General features: G+C 52.1%; 9 protein-coding genes across 9 annotated transcripts; 4 read left to right on the forward strand and 5 right to left on the reverse strand.

Annotated features, from left to right (window-relative positions):
- Window positions 1-3: 3 nt before the first annotated feature.
- Window positions 4-1,293, forward strand: IAQ61_010283 (uncharacterized protein; the record flags this gene model as incomplete). The annotated part of the gene is made up of 5 exons (XM_066098733.1): window positions 4-73; window positions 135-179; window positions 262-281; window positions 1,107-1,162; window positions 1,227-1,293. The coding sequence occupies 5 exons, from the start codon at window positions 4-6 to the stop codon at window positions 1,291-1,293; spliced, it is 258 nt and encodes an 85-aa protein (XP_065951278.1).
- Window positions 1,294-1,923: 630 nt separating this feature from the next.
- IAQ61_010284 (uncharacterized protein) lies at window positions 1,924-8,353 on the reverse strand (the record flags this gene model as incomplete). Its single annotated transcript, XM_003841617.2, has 5 exons — window positions 1,924-2,238; window positions 2,291-6,916; window positions 7,172-7,224; window positions 7,881-8,058; window positions 8,165-8,353. Coding segments are annotated over 5 exons (5,361 nt in total), but the record flags the coding sequence as incomplete, so codon positions are not given.
- A 797-nt stretch (window positions 8,354-9,150) lies between these two features.
- On the forward strand, window positions 9,151-9,354 carry IAQ61_010285 (uncharacterized protein; the record flags this gene model as incomplete). Its single annotated transcript, XM_003841618.1, has 1 exon — window positions 9,151-9,354. One exon carries the CDS (start codon window positions 9,151-9,153, stop codon window positions 9,352-9,354), a length of 204 nt encoding a protein of 67 aa, XP_003841666.1.
- Window positions 9,355-11,315: 1,961 nt separating this feature from the next.
- On the forward strand, window positions 11,316-13,648 carry IAQ61_010286 (uncharacterized protein; the record flags this gene model as incomplete). The annotated part of the gene is made up of 2 exons (XM_003841619.1): window positions 11,316-11,740; window positions 11,794-13,648. The coding sequence occupies 2 exons, from the start codon at window positions 11,316-11,318 to the stop codon at window positions 13,646-13,648; spliced, it is 2,280 nt and encodes a 759-aa protein (XP_003841667.1).
- A 311-nt stretch (window positions 13,649-13,959) lies between these two features.
- Window positions 13,960-15,153, reverse strand: IAQ61_010287 (uncharacterized protein; the record flags this gene model as incomplete). The annotated part of the gene is made up of 1 exon (XM_003841620.1): window positions 13,960-15,153. The coding sequence occupies one exon, from the start codon at window positions 15,151-15,153 to the stop codon at window positions 13,960-13,962; it is 1,194 nt and encodes a 397-aa protein (XP_003841668.1).
- Window positions 15,154-15,448: 295 nt separating this feature from the next.
- On the reverse strand, window positions 15,449-17,762 carry IAQ61_010288 (uncharacterized protein; the record flags this gene model as incomplete). Its single annotated transcript, XM_003841621.2, has 8 exons — window positions 15,449-15,649; window positions 15,699-16,222; window positions 16,269-16,683; window positions 16,734-17,006; window positions 17,056-17,349; window positions 17,397-17,472; window positions 17,528-17,615; window positions 17,672-17,762. 8 exons carry the CDS (start codon window positions 17,760-17,762, stop codon window positions 15,449-15,451), a joined length of 1,962 nt encoding a protein of 653 aa, XP_003841669.2.
- A 415-nt stretch (window positions 17,763-18,177) lies between these two features.
- IAQ61_010289 (uncharacterized protein) lies at window positions 18,178-18,735 on the reverse strand (the record flags this gene model as incomplete). The annotated part of the gene is made up of 3 exons (XM_003841622.2): window positions 18,178-18,361; window positions 18,412-18,552; window positions 18,602-18,735. The coding sequence occupies 3 exons, from the start codon at window positions 18,733-18,735 to the stop codon at window positions 18,178-18,180; spliced, it is 459 nt and encodes a 152-aa protein (XP_003841670.2).
- A 473-nt stretch (window positions 18,736-19,208) lies between these two features.
- IAQ61_010290 (uncharacterized protein) lies at window positions 19,209-19,679 on the reverse strand (the record flags this gene model as incomplete). The annotated part of the gene is made up of 5 exons (XM_003841623.1): window positions 19,209-19,217; window positions 19,276-19,362; window positions 19,416-19,486; window positions 19,542-19,579; window positions 19,639-19,679. The coding sequence occupies 5 exons, from the start codon at window positions 19,677-19,679 to the stop codon at window positions 19,209-19,211; spliced, it is 246 nt and encodes an 81-aa protein (XP_003841671.1).
- Window positions 19,680-19,971: 292 nt separating this feature from the next.
- Window positions 19,972-22,417, forward strand: IAQ61_010291 (uncharacterized protein; the record flags this gene model as incomplete). The annotated part of the gene is made up of 3 exons (XM_003841624.1): window positions 19,972-20,322; window positions 20,370-20,557; window positions 20,605-22,417. 3 exons carry the CDS (start codon window positions 19,972-19,974, stop codon window positions 22,415-22,417), a joined length of 2,352 nt encoding a protein of 783 aa, XP_003841672.1.
- Window positions 22,418-22,617: the final 200 nt, after the last annotated feature.

A 22,617-nucleotide genomic window follows, 5' to 3' on the forward strand; every position in this document is an offset into this window, starting at 1 on the left:
GCAATGGCACGATGTTGGAGAATGGTGAGTCGTGACCGACCGGCGCGGGGTTGTCTGGTTGGCAAACGTTCAGGTAAGCTCTCTTTCCAGCTCCGCTCCCAAGGCTGAAGGTCGCAAATCTGACAGTTAGCCAGTAAGCAAGCGAACGACTCTACGGAAGCACGGCACTAGCAACAAGGGTATGGCTTCTTAGTCGCCGAATTCCAACGTATCCAGGATGATCTCCATTAACGGGATTGCTAACAGTGGAGGATTACACAGAGGCACTAGCGATCGCAGTCGTATGTAAAAACAATGTCGCAAAACTAGGGGGCGTGCGGAATAGGCAAGTAACGAAGAGAAGGAGACTTAGCCAGAGGTGACAGAATGACGTTGAATGAGGATGGAAGAGGTCGAAGTCGAATAGGTGGGTCTGATGGCGTTCTGCAGCATCACTGCCTCGTGGTCGAGGATGCGAAGACTTCGCATGTACTCTCCTAAACCATACCAGACCACGACGCGCACCATAGAAGCCAAACCATAAACAGCCAGCCCTACAGTCCACAATGTCCAACAACAGCCTCAGTCCCACACACGTAACCAAGCCTCAGCCACGCACGCCTACTCAATCAGGACAACAAGCAGCCTAGGACATCACTCGAGCCCAAACAAGGCTTGAACACGGCCAGAAGCGTACCGTACCTACGCAAGCGAGCGGCAACCCCGAGAGCCTAGTCAAGTGCGCAGCCACGTTGTGAATGGGGAAGGCTCCAAAAAAGGGGGGCCGTGCAAACGTGACGGAGTTTGCATGGCACGGGGGGATTCTTGGGGGAATTTCTTTTGTGCCCTGAGGGTCACGGTGCGGACGCTGGCAAGACTGGTACACTGGGTGGTCAAGTCGTGTTGGGGAAAATTTGGCAATGAATTTTTTAATGATGGACCATGGGATGAGATTCTAGGAAACTTCGGTATCATATCATACATCCCTTGACTCATGGCACTCATGGCGCCAGCGCCAGCAAGCGAAGCCAGCAAGCTACTGTAGGAATCCCAGCAACTCCATCAGCAGCATTCATACCGAGATGTTTTCTTTTAAAAAAAACCGATATGGTGTGACAACGCACCAGCCAACCCCAAGGACCGCACAACCACCAGCAAATACCACGTTTTCTGGCACAAGCATGTGAGAAGAACCATGTGATTTCTTAGGGGGTATATAAGCTGTGTCATGAGCTAAACAACGACAGCGAGGGGGTTATAAACTACCCTACCATCTCTAACCCCGCCCCGCCTGTCCTGATAAAACTACCGTAAGAAAGGGAAGAAAACGAAAACGAAAAACCAGCTGTCTGTACGGAGGCGATCGGAAAACCGCTTGTATGTGACACCCCGTTCCCACCGCCGTAAATATCATAAACCCGTAAACGAGAAAAAAAGGAAAGAGAAAAGATTCTCCAAACCAGAGCAGACAGAGTACGTTGCAAGTAACCTTTTTGTTGTCAACTCTATGACTTTGGGGCCGTTGTGATGCAGAGGCGAACTAGCTAGGAGATAGAAGGAAAACACCCGATTCTTCTCCCACGAAAGATTTCGCTCGTACACTTATGCTCATGCATGCTTATGGTGATGGTACAAAAGAGACGCTACCGCGTCAAAGAAGAGGAGGAAAAAGAAGAAGAAGAAGAACAAGTAGTAGTAGTAGAAGAAGATAGAAGTAAAGAAACATCGTAGGCTATTATGACGAAAAGAATATGACAAAAGTTCTAAACCGTGGTCAAACAAAGTTTCAGGCCACGGAATGCGCTCGCTGTCGCAAACAGGCCTTGGACGAGTGCAAAAGTCGTAAACGCCGCATGGTACGCCGCAGAGGTGTAAGATCTGGATGAGCAAAACAAGAGAAAAATGTCAGTGTTGCTATACCCCTCAACTGAAGACGAGGGGTGATTATGGGTGTAAGAGGAAATCTGGAGGTTCGGAGGGTTTTGAGCTGGGCTTTTCTGTGGTGCATTCGGAAGCGGTAGGGGCTTCTTTCGCACCATCTTCTCCTGTGGCTCTGAGCCCATCACCTCCTTCTCCTTTGGCGAGCTCTTCTTCGCGCTCACGAGCTTCGCGTTCAGCATAGATTTTTTGTTTTTGGTTTTGGGCCATGGTTAGGGTGTCGATGTAGGTGCGGAACTTGACAATCTCTCGGAGGAGATATTGAGATTTGCGTTCCCAATTGGCCATGGCACGGGCCGCGTTGGGATGTCGTGGTGAGAACTGATGGTTAGGTCAGCACAGAGTCGTCTTCATCGAAAGCCTCAATACTTACTGCGATCAGGAGAGGCGCCCTCAATTCGTTGTGGTGGGCCAGCTCGCTTTCTATATTCTTAACATAGTCGGTCAATGCTCTCAGTTGGTCCACTTCCATTAGATTGCTAGCCATCATGCTTGAAGTCGGTGGGCTCCAGTCTGAAAGCACAACCTTGTCGCCAGGAAGTCTGGGCTTGGGCGTGCCTGGCGCATGGTCGATTGAGCTGCGGAGCGAGCTTGTCACGCTGGGACGAGGCATGTGACCTTTGACTGAGGGGGCGCTGTCCTGTCGAATGAGAGCTGGGTTGATCACAGTGTCGCCCCATCCGTATTCCATGCTACTGACACCACCCATGAGGGGTTCCTTGGACAGACGAGCTGACCAGTAATTGGCGGTACACACAAATTCTCTGGCAATGTCAGGCGTCCCCACTTGGAAGAGGTGAACAGCACCCGTGGGTAGAGATAGAGCGAAGACATAAGGCCGCGACTTGGAGTAGCCAGGTGGCGGAAGAGCACTAGCAATCGTCTGTCGGAGCGGAAAGCTTTCCAGCGCCTCTGCATTGTCCATCCAGTTGCCACCTCCGACAACACCGCCAATAGAAGGCCGTAGCTTACTTTTGTTGCGTACTGACCTCGAATTCATGTTGAAGGAAAATAGACGCATGTAACCCTTTTCAACAACGGCAAAGCACTCGCTCCATGCTCGGTCCTTGGCCTTTTTGTCCGATGACTCCAAGTGATGTTTGTGCTTGACGATACCTTCCTTTGCCCAGGGTGCACCTACAAGCTCCAGCGTCTCGTCTTCCAGGAGCGGCGCAACGCGCGAGAATTCCTCGTCACTAGCAATGGTCATTCCTTCTTCACGAATGATAGCCTGGCTCAGCGCATTGGCAAAGCCGATGGCTTGTTGGTAGTCTCCAGCGGCGAAATGAGAGCCCAAAGAGTCCATGGACATTGATGTTCCGGTTTTGCCGTACGAGTACCGACTCCAGGTGCTAGATCCTGCTGGGCTCCAAACCGAGCCATCGTCCAGGCTGGTCCGACTTGATGCAACAGTGGATGAAGGATACAGCTTTTGCTTTGAGCGGTTCTTAGTAGCCCAGCGACTGCCTACACTGCGGAAGTCGCCCTGTGCGCGGCTGCGGTAGCTTACGTTGTCGGACGGAGCCTTGCTCAATACACTCGGTGTACGGCGAAGCATATTGCTGACAGAGAGGTTATTGCTGGATGGCTGGTGATGTACAGAGAGATTGGAGACACCGTGAAGTGGCAATCGTTGCTTACGAATGGAATCATAAAATTCCTTGAGCACAATCTCAATCTGAAACTCCCAGCCACGCATTGGCCCGTTGTATGGCGCGTTGACGAGTGTATTAGATTCGCCCGTAGCAGAATCATGGGAGAGGATTCCATCGGATCCACTTCTAGCCGGTGGTCTGATCGATAGGCGGCTGCGAGCCCTCTTCTCCGTCGGTTCTTCGGTTACATCTGCTGGGAAGACTGTTGCGTCAACACCCGGCGACGTTGGCTCTGACTTGTCATTCCATGGTAGAGAAGGCCGCCTGAAGTGAGTGGATTGCGGTCGCAGAGTCTCGCCATCTTCAGCCTTGATTGCATCTTTGCAGACCCGGGTGACCGTCGGAAGCGTGTTCTTGACGAATTGGCTGCGAGTCATTCTTGATTCAATGTCCGCCATGTGGAGATCGGTGTTCAACAGGAGAATAGAATAGCAGATGGTGTGAACGACGTCGACGGCCTTGAATCCATGATTGCTGTTGCATTCGCACCAGCGCTCTGACAGGCTCATCAAGATACGATCCACTTGCTGTGTCTCGGCCTTCAAAACAATCTTTCCGCAGAGGTCACGCATAGCTGCGAGAATGGTGAAGCCAGTCCAGTCGAACAGGTCCATGAACGCTTTCCGGATTCGCATGCTGCTTAGGGTCACATCACCCAACATGGCAGCAGCCTCAGCTTTGAGGACAGCAGAATCGTTGCCACTGTAGATTTGGAATGCACGTTCGCGATCCGAGTCGGTGGGCTCCGTATGCATTGAGCGGTCCTCAACGATGGAAGGCATGGCGTCAGACTCGCGACTTTCGACTTGCACGATGGGTAGGCTCGTGGCGGAGTGGAAAACGTCATTGGGCGACGTGGGGGAGTCTTCTTCCGGTGATGCAGATAGCTGAGCGAGCGAATGTTGTGAGGAACGCGCGCTTTCCAGGGGTAGCTTGAGGTCGTAATTTGTATCACCAGACTTGTCTTCCGGTAGGGTGGTATCCAGCCACACGCGTTTCGAACCAGCACTTGGTTTGCGATCTGTCGGGGGCCTCTTTTCCTTTTGTTCCGTGAGCACCCAACCGTCGTCTTCCACTTCAGAAGCAGATTGAGACATTGACCCGCTTCTGGACTTGACGGGGTCGTGGGGTGACAGTAGTTCGGACCGTTGTTCGCCCTGCGTGTTTCGGTCGCTCCTGCCTTCCGACCCAGACTGCTCTTTGGAAGTGGGGCCACCAGCACCAGGACTAGGTTTCCAGACTTCACTCACGCCACTGCGCTCTTCGCTGCAACTGCTGCTATCCGCCAGGAACGAATCTCCTTGCTGGCTGGCCTGTGTTGCTGCTTTACCGTGCTTCAACTTCAGCTTCAGCTTGGGGCTTTCGGTAGCAGTCGACTGTGCAGCTTTCAGTGGCTCGCCCTGCGACGATGGTGGAGGCAGCTCGTCCTTTCCACGCGAGCCCGGTTTGACTGTGCGGACTATGGCGTCTTTGTGCGGTTTGTAGCCTGGAGAGAACCCACTGGATCGATCGCCGCCCTTCTCCTCGTCCGCAGATTGCTGCTCACGCTTCTCGCGGCTCAGGTACGGGTCCATGACCTGGCGTAAACTGCTCACGCCAGGGCTAGGCTGGGCAGGTAATATTGGTTTTGGCGGACTGAAGTCAAGAGTCATGACAGGGGGCGGCATATTCTCTGACATGGACTTCTTCCTTCGCCTGAAGAACGAGGATGGTTTCTTGGCCAACGAGGGCGGCGGCAGTTGTGTTTCTCGTTGTGAATTTGCCGTTTGCGGAGCCTTGGGTAGTGATTTTAGCTGAGTAGCGATGTGGCCATTGTTGCTCGGTGTGGTACGCGGCCGTGTTTGGGAGAAGACGGAGTCGACTTCCGAAGCTCGTTGCTCTGTCGAGCTTAACATGGAGTCTGGCAGGGTGCTATTCGCACTGCTTGTAGAGTTGGACTGTTGCGGCGAAGCTTTGGAGCCTCCACCAAAGACACGCCTAAAGAAACCTGGCTTCTGTTGTGGAGTAGTGGCTGGCGTCTGTGTAGGGAACAGCGGCTTGCGTGTGGAGACGGTGGGTGAGGGGGCAGGTGGATCCTGGAATGAGGGTACCATGGGCAACTCGCGCAGTGTACTCGCATTGACAAACTCTTGTGCTTGCGCCCTCATGCTCGGGTCTACCTGGCTCTTGCCCTTGCGCAGGGTCCTGTAGCTGGTGTTGGAGCGTATGCTGTTCCTGCGACCAGGTGCTTGCGGCGGTGCAAATGGTGACTGTGCGGAATAGGTGACTGGCGACTGCGGTGGTTCCTGCACCCTGCGTGGGCCAGCTGGTATCGTAGGCTCGGGGGCTGCATCGTACTCGTCTGGGTAAGTTTGATAGGCCATTCTCCCCCTGTCCAGCACGGATTCAACCTTGACAGGCATGTTTCTTGGCCGATCACTGAGGCCACTATGATCAAAGCTGGCGGAGCGTTTGCCAAATCCTAGTCGCTGGTTCCCAAGTATGCCAGTCTGGCCAAAATCCATACTCGAAGACCCGCTGCCCTTGCTGCCCTTTTTGCCAGTTCCCCTCAGGTGGCCTGCTTGCTGAGGCTGTCCGTTGGGTCCGTTCTGTTGCCTGCCATTGTAGACATCTCTCATGCTCCCCTTTCTACTCACGGTCGTTCCAATATTGTTACTGCTGTTGCTCCTGCGGGCGCGCGAGTGGTATCGACCCGCATCATCGTTGTGCACGTCGTAGTCGGATGAGCGTGAGGACGTGTATGTGTGGCCGCGGTGACGGTTCCCTGGGGGGCGGTAGGAATTGTCTCGCAGGAAGAAGTCGTCTTCGCCGTAGTCGGCGTAGGCAGGCCTGCTGTCTCCAAACAAATGGCCGGTCGCGAACTGGTCCAGCGAGAGCAGCATGTTGTCGACAACCGAGTCCCTGACGGTAGCCCCCTCGGCAAAGGACAGGTCGTGGGAGTCGCGGAGCGGGTCGTAGTGGCCGTCTGTCCCTTTGGTGGCCTTGGTCCTCTCTACAGGCGTATCATCGTCGAAGAATGTGTCGAGCGAGGTGTGATCGGTGTCGATAGCTCGTGTAGGTTTGTGAGGCCTCGAGGAGCCCGTAGGCGTAGTCGGGCGCGCTGCATGGCGCGTCTGGTCCTGCATTTCGTTTGGGAAGGCAGTGGCTAGGGCGTGGATGATGTCTGCGTAGGTTTCCTCTCCAGGCGAGGATGCTGGAGCATTCTCCGAGGACGGCCCAGCAGCAACAGTAGGGTCGGATGAAAGCAATTGAGCAATACTGGAGAGAGGGGGGCAGCCGGTGGCACGCGCAGAGGAAACGGGACTGTGCAGTGCAAATGGGCGGGTTCGCGCGTCTGCTGCGTACTATGATGCGCTGGTAGTACTTCTGTGGTGCCAGATAGGCGCACCCGTTAGTCTGGTTCTCCACAGAATGCCAGGTGCTCTCTCTCTCTCTCTCTCTCTCTCTCTCTACATCAATCGAACCAAGGGCCTTTTGGCTAGGGAGGGGGAGGCCAGAGCCCACACAACAAAACTTGGTCGAGACTAAGTTTGGATCGCGCTGCGCTCGCTCTACGGAATGGCGGCCCTGACGAGGTGGCCCTCAGGGGGTTCGCTCACAGTCGGTGTTGGTGATGTCGCAACAATCAAGCCAAAATGAGCCCACACGCAAACTAGAGGCTGCACTAGGCCGTGCGGATCGGTGGAGAAGGGCCTGCTAACCCGCTGCTGGATTGGATTGGACGAGGGGCGGGCAACAGAGTATAGTAGTCTCCTTAACGGTATGTAAAATGGTCGAAGGTGTAAAATAGAGCGCCGAGGCAGTGCACGCGTTCTCGCGTATAGCACATGCAAGGCGCAGACAGGAGGATGGCCAGGGGGATTTGCAAGAACAGAGGGGGGGGGGGGGGAGAGAGAGAGTGTGAGTGAGTGAGTGAGTGAGTGAGAGCAAGAGAGAGAGAAACAGAGAACAGAGAGAGAGAGAGAGAGAGAGAGCATGGGCTAGCCACCTTTTCCAGAGAGAGGTGCAGGACCGACCTCGACAAAACTCTTTAGTCGTGTGCCATCTAATCCCTGACCATTCAATACAATCCACCGCGCCCGTCGACGATGACAGCGAGTCAAGCCTGGTGGAAGGAGCCACCGCCAGACTCATGGCCGGGTCGTGTATTGTTTGGTTTTGTTTACTTGCTTTTACGTACGATACTGGCTTAGCTAATCATTCTCTTTTCAACAGTCTCAGGTCCCCCCCCCCCCTTCTCCAGTGAGTCCCCTGAACATCCCCACCCTGAATACATACCTACCGATACCCAACATGTCTAAGACATACAAGACCAACTTCCGTCCCGAGCATTGATTCCAAGGGCCAACATCACCCTTATGCCAAAAGACTTTTCCATGCGAGAAAAGGGTTCGGGATCGAGACTTGGTAGCCCATGAAACCGCTTTGAGATGTGCGGTACCGGTATCTGACGGACAGCGGTCAGTGAATCGTCGAGGTAGGTGGTCTATAACGGCTTACCTACACATCGATACCATGCTCGTGGATAGCCTGGTGGGCATGGCTAGCTTGGATGCAGTTGGACGGTACCAGTACTCTACTCTATAACTTACATCCATAGCACTAGCATTGGTGCTACCTTCTGAAACGCTGTCGTTGAATGGCATGCTGCAGCCACAACGCGGAATGGCGACACAACAGAATGCCCCTCGCGCTCGCCCCCCACCCCTCAGGCACCATCTCTCCGCCCATGCCAGCCCTGGCCCCTCAGCCCAGAACGACCCATGTCGCTCCTTCGCCACCTTAGAACACGTCGGTATAAGATACCCCATATATTGCCAACCTTAGTTTTTTTGCGACTGAACCCTTCCATTGTTCCAGAAGTCAGGAACCAACGGACCGACAGCACATTTGGATAGCCCCGCCCTTCGTCGGCTGAGCTGCCGCCCGATAATGACGGCCACTCGCAATCTTTGCATCGTCCAACCTACTCTACTTCTACCGACACATGCACACGCACCATCTACCCTCTGTGAAGAAGCCGTCATGGCGCCAGCATATGCACGCTGTTCTCGCTGTGTCTAGTGGCTGCATGGATCTGCCCAGCGTGAGACATCAGGTCCCGCCTTCTGTACGACATGCTGCATGCCCCTCCGCAACATTGGCGCGGTCCGCACTTTGTCATCGTTAGACTTCAGTGTCCGGACATTGTTCCTCTTCGAAACAGAGGCGGCCCGGACGCTTCATGGGCACGGCTGTCCTTCCAATATCCCAATTGCTCAAAGGATTTTGAGTCGTTGTGATGCATGATTCAGCTCTGTTTGACCACTCTTTTGCAGGTACGGTAGGGCAGTGGTGAGAAGAATCTCCGGAAATGGGTCCTGCATCTTGAACAATTGCATCCTGCAACCCACTCACAAGAAGCATGAAGCATAGATATCCTTCTTCCACTCTCGAGACAACTGTACGCTCGATGAAAAGTCCAACTATAAAGCCGCGTCCTCAAGTGGTCCCTCGTTGCCACGTATTTTCCTTCTGCGCGAAACGCTTCAGCAGCCATCTCCCCCACCATCTCAGCCAAAACCCCACCTCGCGTGTCATGTCCAACGTCCTCTGTTACAGCCCAGGATTACAATCTCCAGGACCCTGGGCTATTGATCTCAACGTGGAGTCTCACAAATCTGCCCTCATGACCAGGATCCTGGAAAGCAAGGGGAATAACGGCCCGAACGACCAAAAAGGCTGCATCCGTCATCATCAGCCGTGCATCTTGTGTACATCATCCTCGATTGCCGAAGACTAACTTTGTGCCCTACATATATCCTTCAATGATTGGCTTTTTTCCTGTTCCCCCCAACCTTTTTCGACTTCAGACTTCACACGTACACTTCGGCTAATGTATTGAGAGGTGCTGATTTTCGCACCTTTTTGCTGCGTTTTGAGCTGGCCTGTGTGTTTGTGTATGAAAATGCCATGTTCGATCCTTTCATTACTGAGAAAGCTTGGGACTTCGATGTATCAAGATGACGAATCGGTCGTTTCCCTTCTGCACAGACTGCACGCTGTGCAAGAGATGGCAATTTCACCACACTCCCATGTTCCCAATAGCACGTATCAGCACTTACATGCTTGAACGCTAATATCCGTTAATACCATGAGAATAGGACGGCCTTCGTCTTCGTTTCAAATCGACTCGTCACCTCTGTATTCCGTCTCTCGTGTCTTGAATGCTGTATAGTCCTCCACGAACTTCTTCATGACTCACGTGCTTTGCGAGGTTTGGTCGCAGTAGATATGAAATTCGCAGTATCATACCATACTACAAACAATCCTATATTACCAATGTCGTTCTCCCGCACCCTCTTTTTACGCAGGAGTTGGAACATGCTTTTCATTACTGGTTGGCCCAACTTAGCTTTGTACGGCGCGTTCGGAAAAGTCAGATTGAAGGTGACAAGAAATTCATGCCACTCTATGTATTGAATTTGACAGTGTTCTTGGTAAGCCATGCGTGTTCTTGGTAGATCTGAGTAAGATTGCTGTAGATTCGCTTTTTGAAAACGACACAGGACGTCACTTTATACTGTGAGAATTTTCGAGGAATTCTATGAGACTGCGGCGCTATTCAACTCTGTCTGATCATGCGCATTCATCATCTCTGTTCTGACAGGAAAATCCCCCGGACAAACTTTCGGAATGCTGATATGAGTCTCTCTCGGTAAATCAGTGAGATGACATAATATGGCTCTAGACAATAATGATCTGCGAAAAGGTAAAGTAAAATATTTACACAGTAGGGTCCTAAAAAGAAGCCTTACTGGCGAACTATTATAGTGATATATATATCTACAGGGGCATGGTAACCCTAGCCGTTCGCTACCGGAATCCATGCGATGTCCAGATCGACTGGCCCCTGCTGTCATAGATTCTCTGCTATTTTTCCACCGACCTGTATGATGCAATGCTATATCTTCTCGAACACTCAAGACCCTTAAATACAGCGATATTGTTCTTCTGTTATGCTACTAACCATGTTCTTGGTGACACTGAGTGGAGATTCCGGCGTCCTGCAAGTCTGCTGTCAATGATGTAAATCCCTCAGCGTCAGATACCTCAAGTTACCGCTCCAACCAGCTGCACGATGATGGAGCATGCACAATGAGGAATAGAAGCGCAGATGATGCGCCATTTGTTTTTGGGTTTTGGAAGATCATGTGCGGAACAAGGCGCAGCTACAAGCAAATGCTTCTTTTTCTCTACCCCTCTTCTAATACCTATATAATCTCAAGACCATGTGTGTAATTTGAAATCTGCTTCTCGTCTTTTCTGGAGAAAACACATTGGGTGAGGCCGCGAATAGTGTCGCGAGTGACGTCGATCGTGAGAAGAGCATCAGATCTCTGCTACTCCTATAAGCGTTAGCGCGGTCCAATTAGCGTCAAACCGTAGCGTCAACCTGCATTTGGGCATCTCTCTATCCTACGCTTCATTCCGACGCTTTACCACACCGACTTTGCTGCACTCCCGAACACCATCAATCTTCTATTGACTTGGAGAAACTCAAACGTTCTTTAATCACACTTGCTGATACAACCACAACCTGAAATAGGGCGACTGCCACACCTCGTCTATCGGATATCCCTTCCCTTTCGAGTGCTTGCAGATGAGCTTGCTTATCCCCGCCCATCTTGGATTATAAGCCGATACTGGATTGCCGCATAGCACTAACATTTTCCTATCCGTCTTGACCACTTCCGGTCTCACATGTCAGGCCCTACCTCCGATCCGGACTGGAACAGTGGCGGCACTGGCACCGCGGCGTACGGGACATTTACTCGACCAAGAATCGACTCTACTCCAAGCAATCATGACAGTCAGGACAGTGTAGCGGTGCAGAGCAATGGTGGTGACGTCTCTCCAACGCATACACCCTCTCCGTCGCGTAAATCGTCAAGACATATTGAATTTCGAAAGTACTTGAAGAGACCGCATCTCACAGAACCTCAGCGGACGCTGAGTGACGCTTTGCGGGCGGCAAAGAGCAGAGAAGAGCAGGAAACGCTACTTCCAGATGATGAACATGCGGGCGCAGATGGATGTTTCAATGGGCAGGGTGAGCCTGCGGGCCCACGAGATGCACTTGGGCCCAATCCGAATAACCATCTGAGGGTCTACTTCAACATTCATCGGTATTTATCGTCCAAATGGAGATTTTGATGATATTTTACTGACCAATATACAGTATACGACGGCTTGTTCTGGCTGTTATCGAGGACCCCTATACAACAGAGCAACTAAGAGAGCCTCGTATGAACGTTCTCATCGTCAAACCACTTGTGGACCGTCTGTACGACGAGGAAGACATCTCCATTGTCTACTGTCTACTAGTCAATCGCATGCAATTTCTGCGCGAACAGCATTTCCAACATAACCACCAAACCGTCGACTTGACGCGCGCAAATCTTTGTGAGCTAGTAGCCATGAAAGTCCTGCGACGACATGACGAAGAGAGCACTGGAAAGGCAGGTCTACTTCTTCTAGCGCAGATTCTCGTAGCGCCATTCCAGCCATTCCAAGGTGCACCAGAAGAGCGATGTCCAGCGCGCCATGTCTCGGAACACCAAGGGCAAGGCGACAACGAGGGAAAGCTGACTGCACTCGAAGTTGCCATTGTGTCGGAGAGTAAGGTCTTGCTCAGTAGCTCGGCTTCCCAGAAGGTCATCGATGCAGTGTATCGAGGTCGTATCGTCTACACACCAACCACATTCATCGACATCATCCCGGATCACTACAAGTATAAGCCAATTTCACTATACGATCCGCGGAGAGCACCTCTGCTCAACCAGTATCGTCTCATGGTGCCCAAGACGCGCAACATGATCGAAGTCGTCCAATTCATCGTACTTCTGGCGCTATACAGCTGGTGTATGACAGTGCGCAAGGACCACTTCCTCACAAACGCCGAGGTCTTTTTCCTGCTCTACGGCAGTGGCTGGGTCCTTGACGAAGTCTTGTCCTGCCTCGAGCATGGCTGGGAAGTTCACACTCAAGAGTTGTGGGCCTTTCTCGACGTCACCTTCGCTGGCATATTCATCGTCTACCTCTGCATGCGCTGCCACGGATGGTCTACCGGCAACGACGAACTCGGCCGACAAGCCCTTGATGTCCTCGCTGTTGCATCGCCCATTCTCTTCCCACGTATCGCCTTCAACCTCATGCCAGAGAATATGCTCTTCATCGCGCTGCGAGCCATGGTCAAGGAATTCACAGCACTCAGCCTAATAGCAATCTGGTGTTTCGGTGGTTTCCTCCTGGCGCTCAAATGGCTCAGCATCAGCAACCCGGCCGTCGGCTACGAAGACTCGCCCAACAGCATCACAATCTCCAAATGGATGCTCTGGATCTGGTTTGGTCTCGACGGCCAGGGCATCGACGAGGCGCCCGAGTTCCACGAGATCCTCGGTCCAGCCCTCATGGTCATCTACGCCTTCCTAGGCAACACCCTCTTCCTCACCGTCCTCGTCTCCATCCTCTCCAACACCTTCAGCAAAATCGCCGCAGACGCGACCGCGGAAATCCAATTCCGCCGCGCTGTCCTCACCTTTGAAGGCGTCAAATCAGACTCACTCTTCGCCTACCGCCCCCCTTTTAACCTCTTCGCCTTCATCGTCCTCTTACCCCTCAAATTCCTCCTCTCCCCCCGCTGGTTCCACAAAATTAACATCACCGCCGTTCGCGTCCTCAACTTCCCCATCCTCATCGCCATCGCCCACCACGAGCGCCGCGCCCTCTGGCGTCCCCACCGCCGTCTCTCCCTCTCTGGCCCGGGGCCCTCGAAACGCTCGACCTGGCTCTGGGAAAACGGGTGGTGGAGCTGGAAGAAGATGAGCCCGCACGCCGATCTGCAGGCCGTGTTTGAGGAGGAGCCGCCGGAGAACGTGGTGAGCAAGATTGAGGAGGAGGATGATCTCGAAGACGCCATTCTGGAGAATAGTTTTGCGGCTGCGGCGGGCGCGGAGAGGAGGAGTGTTAGCCCTGGGAGTGCGCTCGGGAGGCGGAGGAGGCTGAGTAGTGTCTGGCCTGGGCCTGCGGGATGAGAGTGTGGTGATGGAGCAGGAGGTCGGGGCGGGGCGGGAGGGGGTTGAGAGATTCTGCCCCCTTTTTTTTTTTGAAATTTTGGGATTGGTGACTTGACGTTGTTGGCAGTCTACGTTTCTCAAGACTGACACAACCACATACACGAAGCATGAGATTCTGAAATATCTGACCCGAGAATAGACGTATTGAGGGCGAACATGGAGGAAGAAAATGTGCAAGTGTGTAATATCATCTCGAGGCTACAACGATTCAATATCTCACGAGAACCCAATTTTCTCGCTCCATCCTTTATAGTCGCTCAACCCCCCATCTAACCCCTCGCCAACCCCGTGCCCTTGACACTCCCACTCGAAAACGTAGCCTTGTATTTCCCATCCATAGCCTTTGATCTCTGCTTGCTCGTGATGCCCGTCCGATCAGTCGTAGGCTGTGCAGCCATGAAACTATCGAATTCATCATCACCTTCGTCACCCTCTGGCTCACTGCCGTCCTCATCCTCATCGTCTTCAACGGGCAGAGTCCCAGGCGCTGGCTCAGTCCGCGGTATCCGCTGTGGGGTTTTCTTCTCATCCTCGCTGTCCTGTTCTTTCGGTGTAGGATTGGCAAAGGGTTTGGAGGCGAGTACGCGTCGTCTCAGCTCTGCCATTTCCTCTTCGTCGTCTTCTGATTCGGGGAGATTGTATGGGTTTCCGGGGTCGACTTTGTCTTCGAGCTCGGCGGTTTCCTCGGCGTCTTCGCTTCCTTCTTCGTCTTCGTCGTCATCAGACTCGTCGATGATCCTTCTGTTCATGTTCCCGCCCGCCCATACATCCTCGACAGCACCGTCTTCCTTGGCCTCACGACTCTCATTCCACTCCTTTTCAATCTTGGCTAGCCATACCTCCTCCGCCTTCTTAATCCCCTCTTCATCCTCACACGCCGCATACCGCTTCAGCAGCGCCGCATTGATATCCAAAAACGCGCGTCCATACGAAAAAGTACTCAATATACTCTCTGCCCACTCCGCATGACCACAAATATAATAGCACGCAGCAAGCGCCTCCACACAGTTCAACCGCCACGGTTTTCCATAGTTGGTCGGGTTCGCAGCGACAAGATAGGGCAGCAATCGTTCACATTTGCCTCCAATCCGACCAAAAGGTACTTCGTCAATGCGCTTCCAACTCGCCTCCACGACTGCGGCGCCGTATTGCTCCATGATCGGCCTATCCTGCGGACTGAGTATCTTGCGAGCCTTGGGGCTCACCACAACGCCAGCAAACTTTTGGCCGACGTGTAGTTCGCGCATCATCCCGAGGCGCATGAGCCGTTTCCCTGAGCACCGTTTGGCGTCGCAGTGGCCGAGGTCCCAGCATGCAGCTTTGTAGGCGGGTTTTTCAGGGCGGGGGCCATTGTTGGCATCTTCGTCGACGTCGGAATCGCGGCGGGGACGGGGTGGGCCGCGGGCTTTGGCCGGCTTGTTGAATTTGTTGTTCGCCTTGAAGTCTTTCTTGTGGCGGACCATGGTGAGAGATTGCGGGCGTGGTGAATAAGCGGGGTGGTAGTGATGTTGATGTCGATGAAAGTTTGAGAGGGGCAAACTAAATCCAAGTCACTTTACAAATCGTAATCGATAAGCTAACCCCAGAGGCGATGACGTTGTTGGGTCATTGCATTTGCAACCACAACAGTATCAACACTCTGGGAACACTTAAAGTAGGACTGTGCTTGACCAAATTTCAGACCATCACACAAGGTGCATTGAGGGAGGCTTTATTTCAATAATCCCGGCCATTAGCTCTTGTACAATATGTATAGTGCTATGAGACACCTAGGCTTGGAATCTCGCCCATCTCATTTTTCTGTTGGCCACCAAGCGAGTACGATGCTTTCCACCTCATCTTTACGCTACTGCCTGTTCCTATTCGTACGTTGTTGACTCTAATGTTCTGTGTAATACCAAACTTCTGGTTGGGCGCGAGATTCACACCGGATTGCGGCTCCAATTGCAGTTGGGCACCCTAGAGAATATTTAGCTTCGCATTTAGGCACTCGCCCACAAGTAAATACCTTAGATGCTGCGACTTGCAGTGTAAGTCCGGAAATTGGCAATGATGTATTGTTAGATATCCGCGATTGGATTAACAAACATGTGTCGTTCTCTCGCGAGACGTTAAAAAGCACATTCACTGTAGTGTTGGTTACAGTGATCTCCTTGCTGGTGTCAGGTACCGAAGAGGCAAAGGTCCACTCATCCTCGTCATCGGCAGCACTCTCCTGTGTCACATTGGACGTCGGCGGAGCGATGGCGCCACCTAGCAGGTCAACAGCAGCGGACGCAGGTGGCGAAGGCTTGACTGATTGTTGGTATTGAAACGGGGATGCTTGTCGCGGTGCTCCACCAGACAGGGACGCAAAAGGATCAGGTGTGCGTACCGGCTGAGCGGGGGCCTGTGCAAATGTTGATGGCGGCGGTGTTGATATCTGTGGTGGCGTCGAGGTTGGCCCTGCTGCAAAGAGGTCGTTGATCGCTTGTGCGGAGGTTTTTTGCTGGACTTGCGATTTTGGGACGGGCATTCCAGACATACCGAGAACTGATAGAATTAGCAATGGGCAGTCAACATTTTCTCCACACCATACCTGAGCCGTTGGAGCCTCCTAATGAGATGCTACCAGACTGTCCATAGTTGTCTCCACTCAAAGACAGGCCTAGTAAATCGTCTTCCAAGGCATTGCCCTTTGCTGTAGGTTGTTGTGAGGTTGCTGCTGAGTCTGTGGTTGCAGCAGGAGCAGGCTCGGGATCCCCAAAGTCAATGAGATTCAGCGTATTATTTGGACCCTGTGATACACCTGCACCAGTGCGCCCAAGCGTTCCTTGGGGTATCTTATTCGCTGCTTCGATATCTCCCTTCTTGAAAAGCTTGTATCGTTCTATCGTGCGGTGGATGCTATCGTTGATTTCGAACAGCTTGGCTACTGCCTCGTGATCTTCCGAGTCTTCTTCGCACATCTTCTGGATCTTTGGCTGAGCACTTTGGAGGGCATTGGCTAGCTCCTGTCACACTGTTAGTCGGCCAACTGCGATGCGGCCGCCAGCAATCTCACCTCGAAAACATCGCCCTCCTTGATTTCGTCGCCTGGCTTGTAGCTTTGCAACATCTCTTCCAGTATCTTGGCTTTCTGTTGGATCCGCCCAACTTCCTCAGCGGCTTTTGCGCGCCAGTTCGTCTTGTTCCTTGTATCGTATCCCGCCATGACCTTCATGAGCTTGTTTGCTTCTTGCAAGTCTTGTGGGCCCCCTCGTCTAATCAATTCCTGAAGTTTTGCCGACTGTGCCTCGCGCTCCTCGGCCTCCATCTCTTCTGCGGATCGAAGGTTCTGCCTGTATTAGCACATGAGTTTCAACATTTGATCATAGGAAACGTACGTCGCTTGGGTTGAGAACGGCTGCATCTTCCTTGCGTACTTCTGGAAATATGTAACCTTTGTAACTCAGCAACCTGTGCATGTCCCTGATGAAACCTAGATCGTCCTTATATCTTGACGTCTGACATATTGTTTGCCGCCATTCTTCTATGAGTTCGAGGATCTTGTTCTGGACGCGCGACGAATGTATCGGTGGACGCTCGGGGAAGCGGCGGACGAGCTCATTAAGAAACTCCTTGGTGCTGATCTGGAGGTGGAATGGGTAGCCGCAGTTCTTTACGCATATGTCTAGAAGCTATATGGTGGTTAGCGATGGCAGCCAACACGGGGCTCTAGGCGTACATTGAGCGCGAGGAGGGCGACGTTCTGGTTGCGGTGATTGACATAGTGCACGATTGTGACGGCTGCTTCCCGAGGTCTACATGGTCGTGAGCATTTCGTATTATGTGCGGGATCAGCAGAAGATAGCCTACGCAGTTCCTTTCTTGCTGTTGATTAAATCGGCGATCTCCAGGTTCAAGGCTAGGTTCGGTTCAAAGTTTTGCGGATCGCATGCTTGTACTGTTGAAGAGTACGTAAGCCATTACTATCAGCAGAAATGTCTGATGTGTGCATACTTATGAAGCGCTGCAGTGGAGAGCTTGGGGCCTGCTCCCCAAATGCGCCGTAACGATCCCGGGCGGCCATGCGCGCAGACGCTGCCTCCATTGCGCCGCCGGTGAAATCTCGTGCTCTGGGCTACAAATGTTGGAAAGAAGTATCCTACGCGATTAGGAGAAGAACAAATGCCCGTAACAAGCTGTTGGTGTGAATAGCTGTTACTTATGCAGGGATGTGGTGGGGGATTCGGAGGGTAGCAACAGCCTGAGCGTTGAGTCTGGACTCTGGCTTGGCATCTTAGCCGCCCTCCGTAACGAGACTGCTCTGCTCATATAATCAAGAGCGTCAATTCCATATATTTTGACATGCACAGGGGAGATGATGAAGGTGGAGGTTGAAAAGTATTTACGTTGCGCATAATGCTATGGTTTCTAAATGCTTCTGGCCAAAGATGTGCCCCTTGTCGAAGGAACCAGGTTTCTACTATCATGGGCAGATATCATCGCCACGAGAAGAGGGAAAATCAAATCATCCAGTAGTCCTTGATCAGATAGGCCGCGTAACTGGACAATCCCACCAGCACAGCCTGGGTACCGAAGTAGCCAATGGGCCTCCCCACTCCCGCCGAGTCCTTCAGCATCAGGCCGAATTCAGCATGACCTACACGGAACGCAAAGAGAGCGCCAAGTGCCCAATTGATGTACGACCTGGAACTGATGAGCATTACCACTCATCGCATTCTCGAGATTGAACATACCTGCTAGCACCATTGAGCTCAGCGAGCAGTGCTACTGCAAGCACCAAAGGTACGTTTTCCGCAAAGTTGACTTGTGCTCGGTTGGCTACGTAAAGCGGGTCATTGTTGCCTTTTTCTGGGTCGGTGGTATTACTTGTGAAGCTGTCACAGATATCAGTTTGAAGAATATTACTGAGTGCAATGCACATACTTGTTCGAACGAACTCGATGGAAGACAATGCGATTCTGCAAGAAAACGTAGTACAAGGCGAAAGGTGCAGCCCAAGTTGCTGTCGCTGGTGCGAGAAGGGGTAGCGGGACACCGAGTCCGACTTTGGAGGCCATGGTTGTAGTAGAGGGAGAGACGATTGGAGTAGAAAGGTAGTTGACCATCGAATGGCCGATGATTACTAGATATGTAGTTGATGAAAGTGGAGCTTTAGTCAGGGTTGAAGTTTCCAGAATTCAAAAACAAACAAGTGCTTCCCCATGTCGTCATCAAGGTCCGACTAGCGCGAGTTTCCGGACGAAAAATGGCATCTCAATAGATTACCTGGATATTTGTTTTGGAAGGCTTGGGTTGTTATACGGAGTAAAGAGAGAAGGTTGGCCTCCAAAGTTCATGTGTTACGGGCAGATTGCAGTCATGATGTTGGGCAATATAGGGTAAACTTGAACAATATGTCAGCTACATGAGCACCTCCAAGAGTTCGCAGCATTGTGTGATATGTGAGTATTAGGTGGACTGACCTGAATTGAAACAGCATGCTTAGATCTCACAGTAATGATACCATCTGGAACTTGATGCTCGCCATGTGCTATCGAGTCTGGACGCAAATCAGCGTCGTTGGTAGGTAAGCCAGCATGGCCAGGTACAGAACTTACGGGCTTCATATGCTCAGCATCGTTTTCTTTATTGTCTTCGCGAACCTCTTTGAGCATCTTGTCGATGCCTCGTTCCTTGAGAACACGCTTCATGCTCTGTTAGACACACAATCTCCTCCATAAAGCTGAGCGTGACTTACGGAGAGACACTTTTCATACTGCTCGAATAAGGGTTTGCATTCATCGGAAGTTGCAGTACCTCTCAGAAACTCTACAATCATGTCAAAAAAGAGATCATTCATGTACATGGTTAGGTTTCAACTTACTCTCACTGTACCACTTCAGGAAGCAGTTATCGTAGCGCCTGCGCTGGTGTCAGGGAATGACGTGGTGGCGAGTGGCCAAGAACGACGATTGACTTACTCTTTGATTTCATTGCACTCTGGGGCTAAAGAGGCCGACATATTCAAGGTTTGCTTGCAGTGAGATGTTCAAGTTGGAGTGACCGTGTATACAGAGTCGCGCTCGCCTGCTCTAGAGTCTAGCCTCTAGTATAGAGTCTATCCTGACCTCGCTATCGATAAGCCTAGCGCCAAGGGTGATTTTCTTGTATGTTTCTTTCTCCCAGTCCCCAAACAATGCGCCATCCCATTCTTCCACTTTCCACCGTAAAACCCACACTCCCAGAAAAGTTGAGACCCCGATCCCCGACGACAAGAAAGCAGGCGACTATAATGAGCAACCGCTAACCTCGCCATGGACGCCTTCAAGACTCTTCAGGACGAAGTCTCCAAGGCTCTGGTGTCTACCACGCGCTCTGCTTCCCGCGTCGGCAGCGCAGATATTCCCTTCCAGCGATCTCTCAATCCACAAGCAGGCGCGCAGCTTGATGCTCAAAATGCGCGCCTTCTCCACCTCGCGCAGCGTCTGCTTGAGAATGCTGCAGCAAGCTCGGACGCTGTAGGTCCCAAGCTACCCGACATCGAAGCCGTAGATGGCAATTGGAGGGGGGTTGTTGATGTCATCGACAGCTTGCTTGAAAAGGCCGATATTAGTCTGGATGAGTATACCGGTGTTGTGAAGCGCTTGAGTCCAGCAGGAGAGACAGTAAGCGCGCAATTCTGGGCGCAAAAGTTGGCTTCTAAGAATCACAGGCTGCCGCAACACCACGACCGAATATCGCAGACCGTAAAATCATACCAAAACCGCAACTACAGTTTGAATATGTTCCAACCAACGACGAGAGTGGTGGCTTCCGGCCGCTCGTGACGGCAAAGCCACATGCGAAGATCCCGCTGGAAAAATGTCTTCAAACGTTCAAAGACAAACACGGTCGGGAACAGTACGGCCCTTATAATTGCTCCTTGGCCATCGACTTACGTTGCACAGATACCCTCACCCATATCAGACCGAAATCGAGACGTACGAGTATCCTCCTTCCTTGTACAAGCATGCCGAGCCGCAACGATACGAACCCTTTGAATCCACAACAGCCATCTTCGTCGACACTCCTGAAGCGCTTGCAAGTATGCTGGCTGAGCTGAAAACAGCAAAGGAGATTGCCGTCGATCTCGAACATCATGACAACCGATCCTACATTGGCATAGTTTCCTTGATGCAAATCAGCACCCGCAATCAGGACTGGATAGTCGATACATTAAAGCCATGGCGGAGGAAGCTTGAATGTCTGAACGAAGTATTTGCGAATCCCGACATCATCAAAGTCCTGCATGGTGCCTATATGGACATCATGTGGCTACAACGAGACCTCGGGTTGTACGTTGTTGGCCTATTCGATACATATCACGCAGCGCGGTCACTTGGATATCCAGGTGCAAGCCTGGCCTACCTGCTTGATCGATTCATAGGGTTCAAGGCGCAAAAACAATACCAGATCGCGGATTGGCGGATACGACCTCTTGGGAAAGAGCTTTTCGAATACGCGCGAGCGGACACTCACTTCTTATTGTACATTTTCGACAACATGCGAAATGAGCTAGTCGAGAAGTCTGACTTGTCCAACGTTGAGAAGAACAAGGTCAGGGATGTTTTGGAGAAATCTAAAGAAACTGCTTTGCAGCGGTATGAACACCCCGTGTACGACGAAAAATTCGGTCTCGGAACTGGCGGCTGGTACAAGCTGATATCACGCACGCCTGTTCAATTCACGCCGCAGCAATTCGCTGTTTTCAGAGCAGTGCACCAATGGAGAGACGAACTCAGTCGGCAAGAGGATGAGAGCCCACTATTCATTATGCCAAATCACGCTGTATTTTCTGTGGCCCGAGCCATGCCTTCAGACAAGTCCGCGCTATACAATGCAGTACAGCACGTTTCACACATCATCCGAGCGCGTGCAGATGACCTGGTACGCGTCATCACCAAGGCAAAGCAAGAAGGAGTGAATGGTCCTGAATTAAGTGCTGTTCTGCAGGCGATCACCGACATGAAAGAAGCGGAATGGGCGGCCAAGTCAGAGACGATCGAAGCACCAGCGCAGCCCATAACAGCAGACCCGGCAGCCCAGGCAGTACTTCTGCAGAGTACTGTTGCAGTACCAGCTAGTCGTGCTGCAGCATCAAATTTCTGGGGCAAATTATGGAGCGACTCAGAACCGCAAAATACGCCAATAGTCAACGTGGACCTCGCTCTCCCCCTACCCCCCCTGACCGCGGAAGTGTTCGCCGATACAAATGGATTGTCAAATACAACACAAACCGAGAAAGCCCAACACACTTTTGTACCAAAAGAAGACAGGCCAGCGGAAGATCAACGCACCGACTTGTTCGTAGTCAAACAGCTCGGTGGCCGAAAGCGAAAGCGCGGTGATGCTGCGGAGGAGTCTACATCTACACCAACTCTCGACCCCATGGTGAATGATGAAATCATGCTTGACCAGCCCGACGAAGACTCGGAGGAGGCGACGCGTGCGCGGGAAAAGGCAGCACGCAAAGCAGCAAAGAAGGCTAAGAAGAAGGAATTAGCTGCTGCTGCTGCTCTAGATTATGATAAGCCGGCTTTTGACTACACTACTGCGCCGTCGGTGTTACATGCCGAAGACAATGATGGCAAGGACAAGAAGAAGGACAAGAAGAAAAAGAAGAAGGGGTTCAACGCTTTCTCCGGTATGACGGATGCACCGAAGGGCTTGCCCAGGGCGCAGAAGGAGATTGCAGGCCGCAGCAAGACTTTCACCAAGTGAAAGTTGATGTGGATGAAAGGTCGAGCAGGGAGATTTTTGCGCTGCCAAACTCCATTGTACATGTATTTGCATTGCATTGAGATACCTCATCATCGTCGGCGTCCCTACTAAATCACGCGCGAATCCATCAGGTCTCCTTCTCTGGGAAGGAGCCGGTATCTACTAGAAGTCAATTCCCCCTTGTTGAAATCTTCATTTCA

This window comes from Plenodomus lingam, assembly GCF_022343315.1.
Source record: "Plenodomus lingam strain CAN1 chromosome Unknown contig_8, whole genome shotgun sequence".
Classification (NCBI taxonomy): domain Eukaryota; kingdom Fungi; phylum Ascomycota; class Dothideomycetes; order Pleosporales; family Leptosphaeriaceae; genus Plenodomus; species Plenodomus lingam.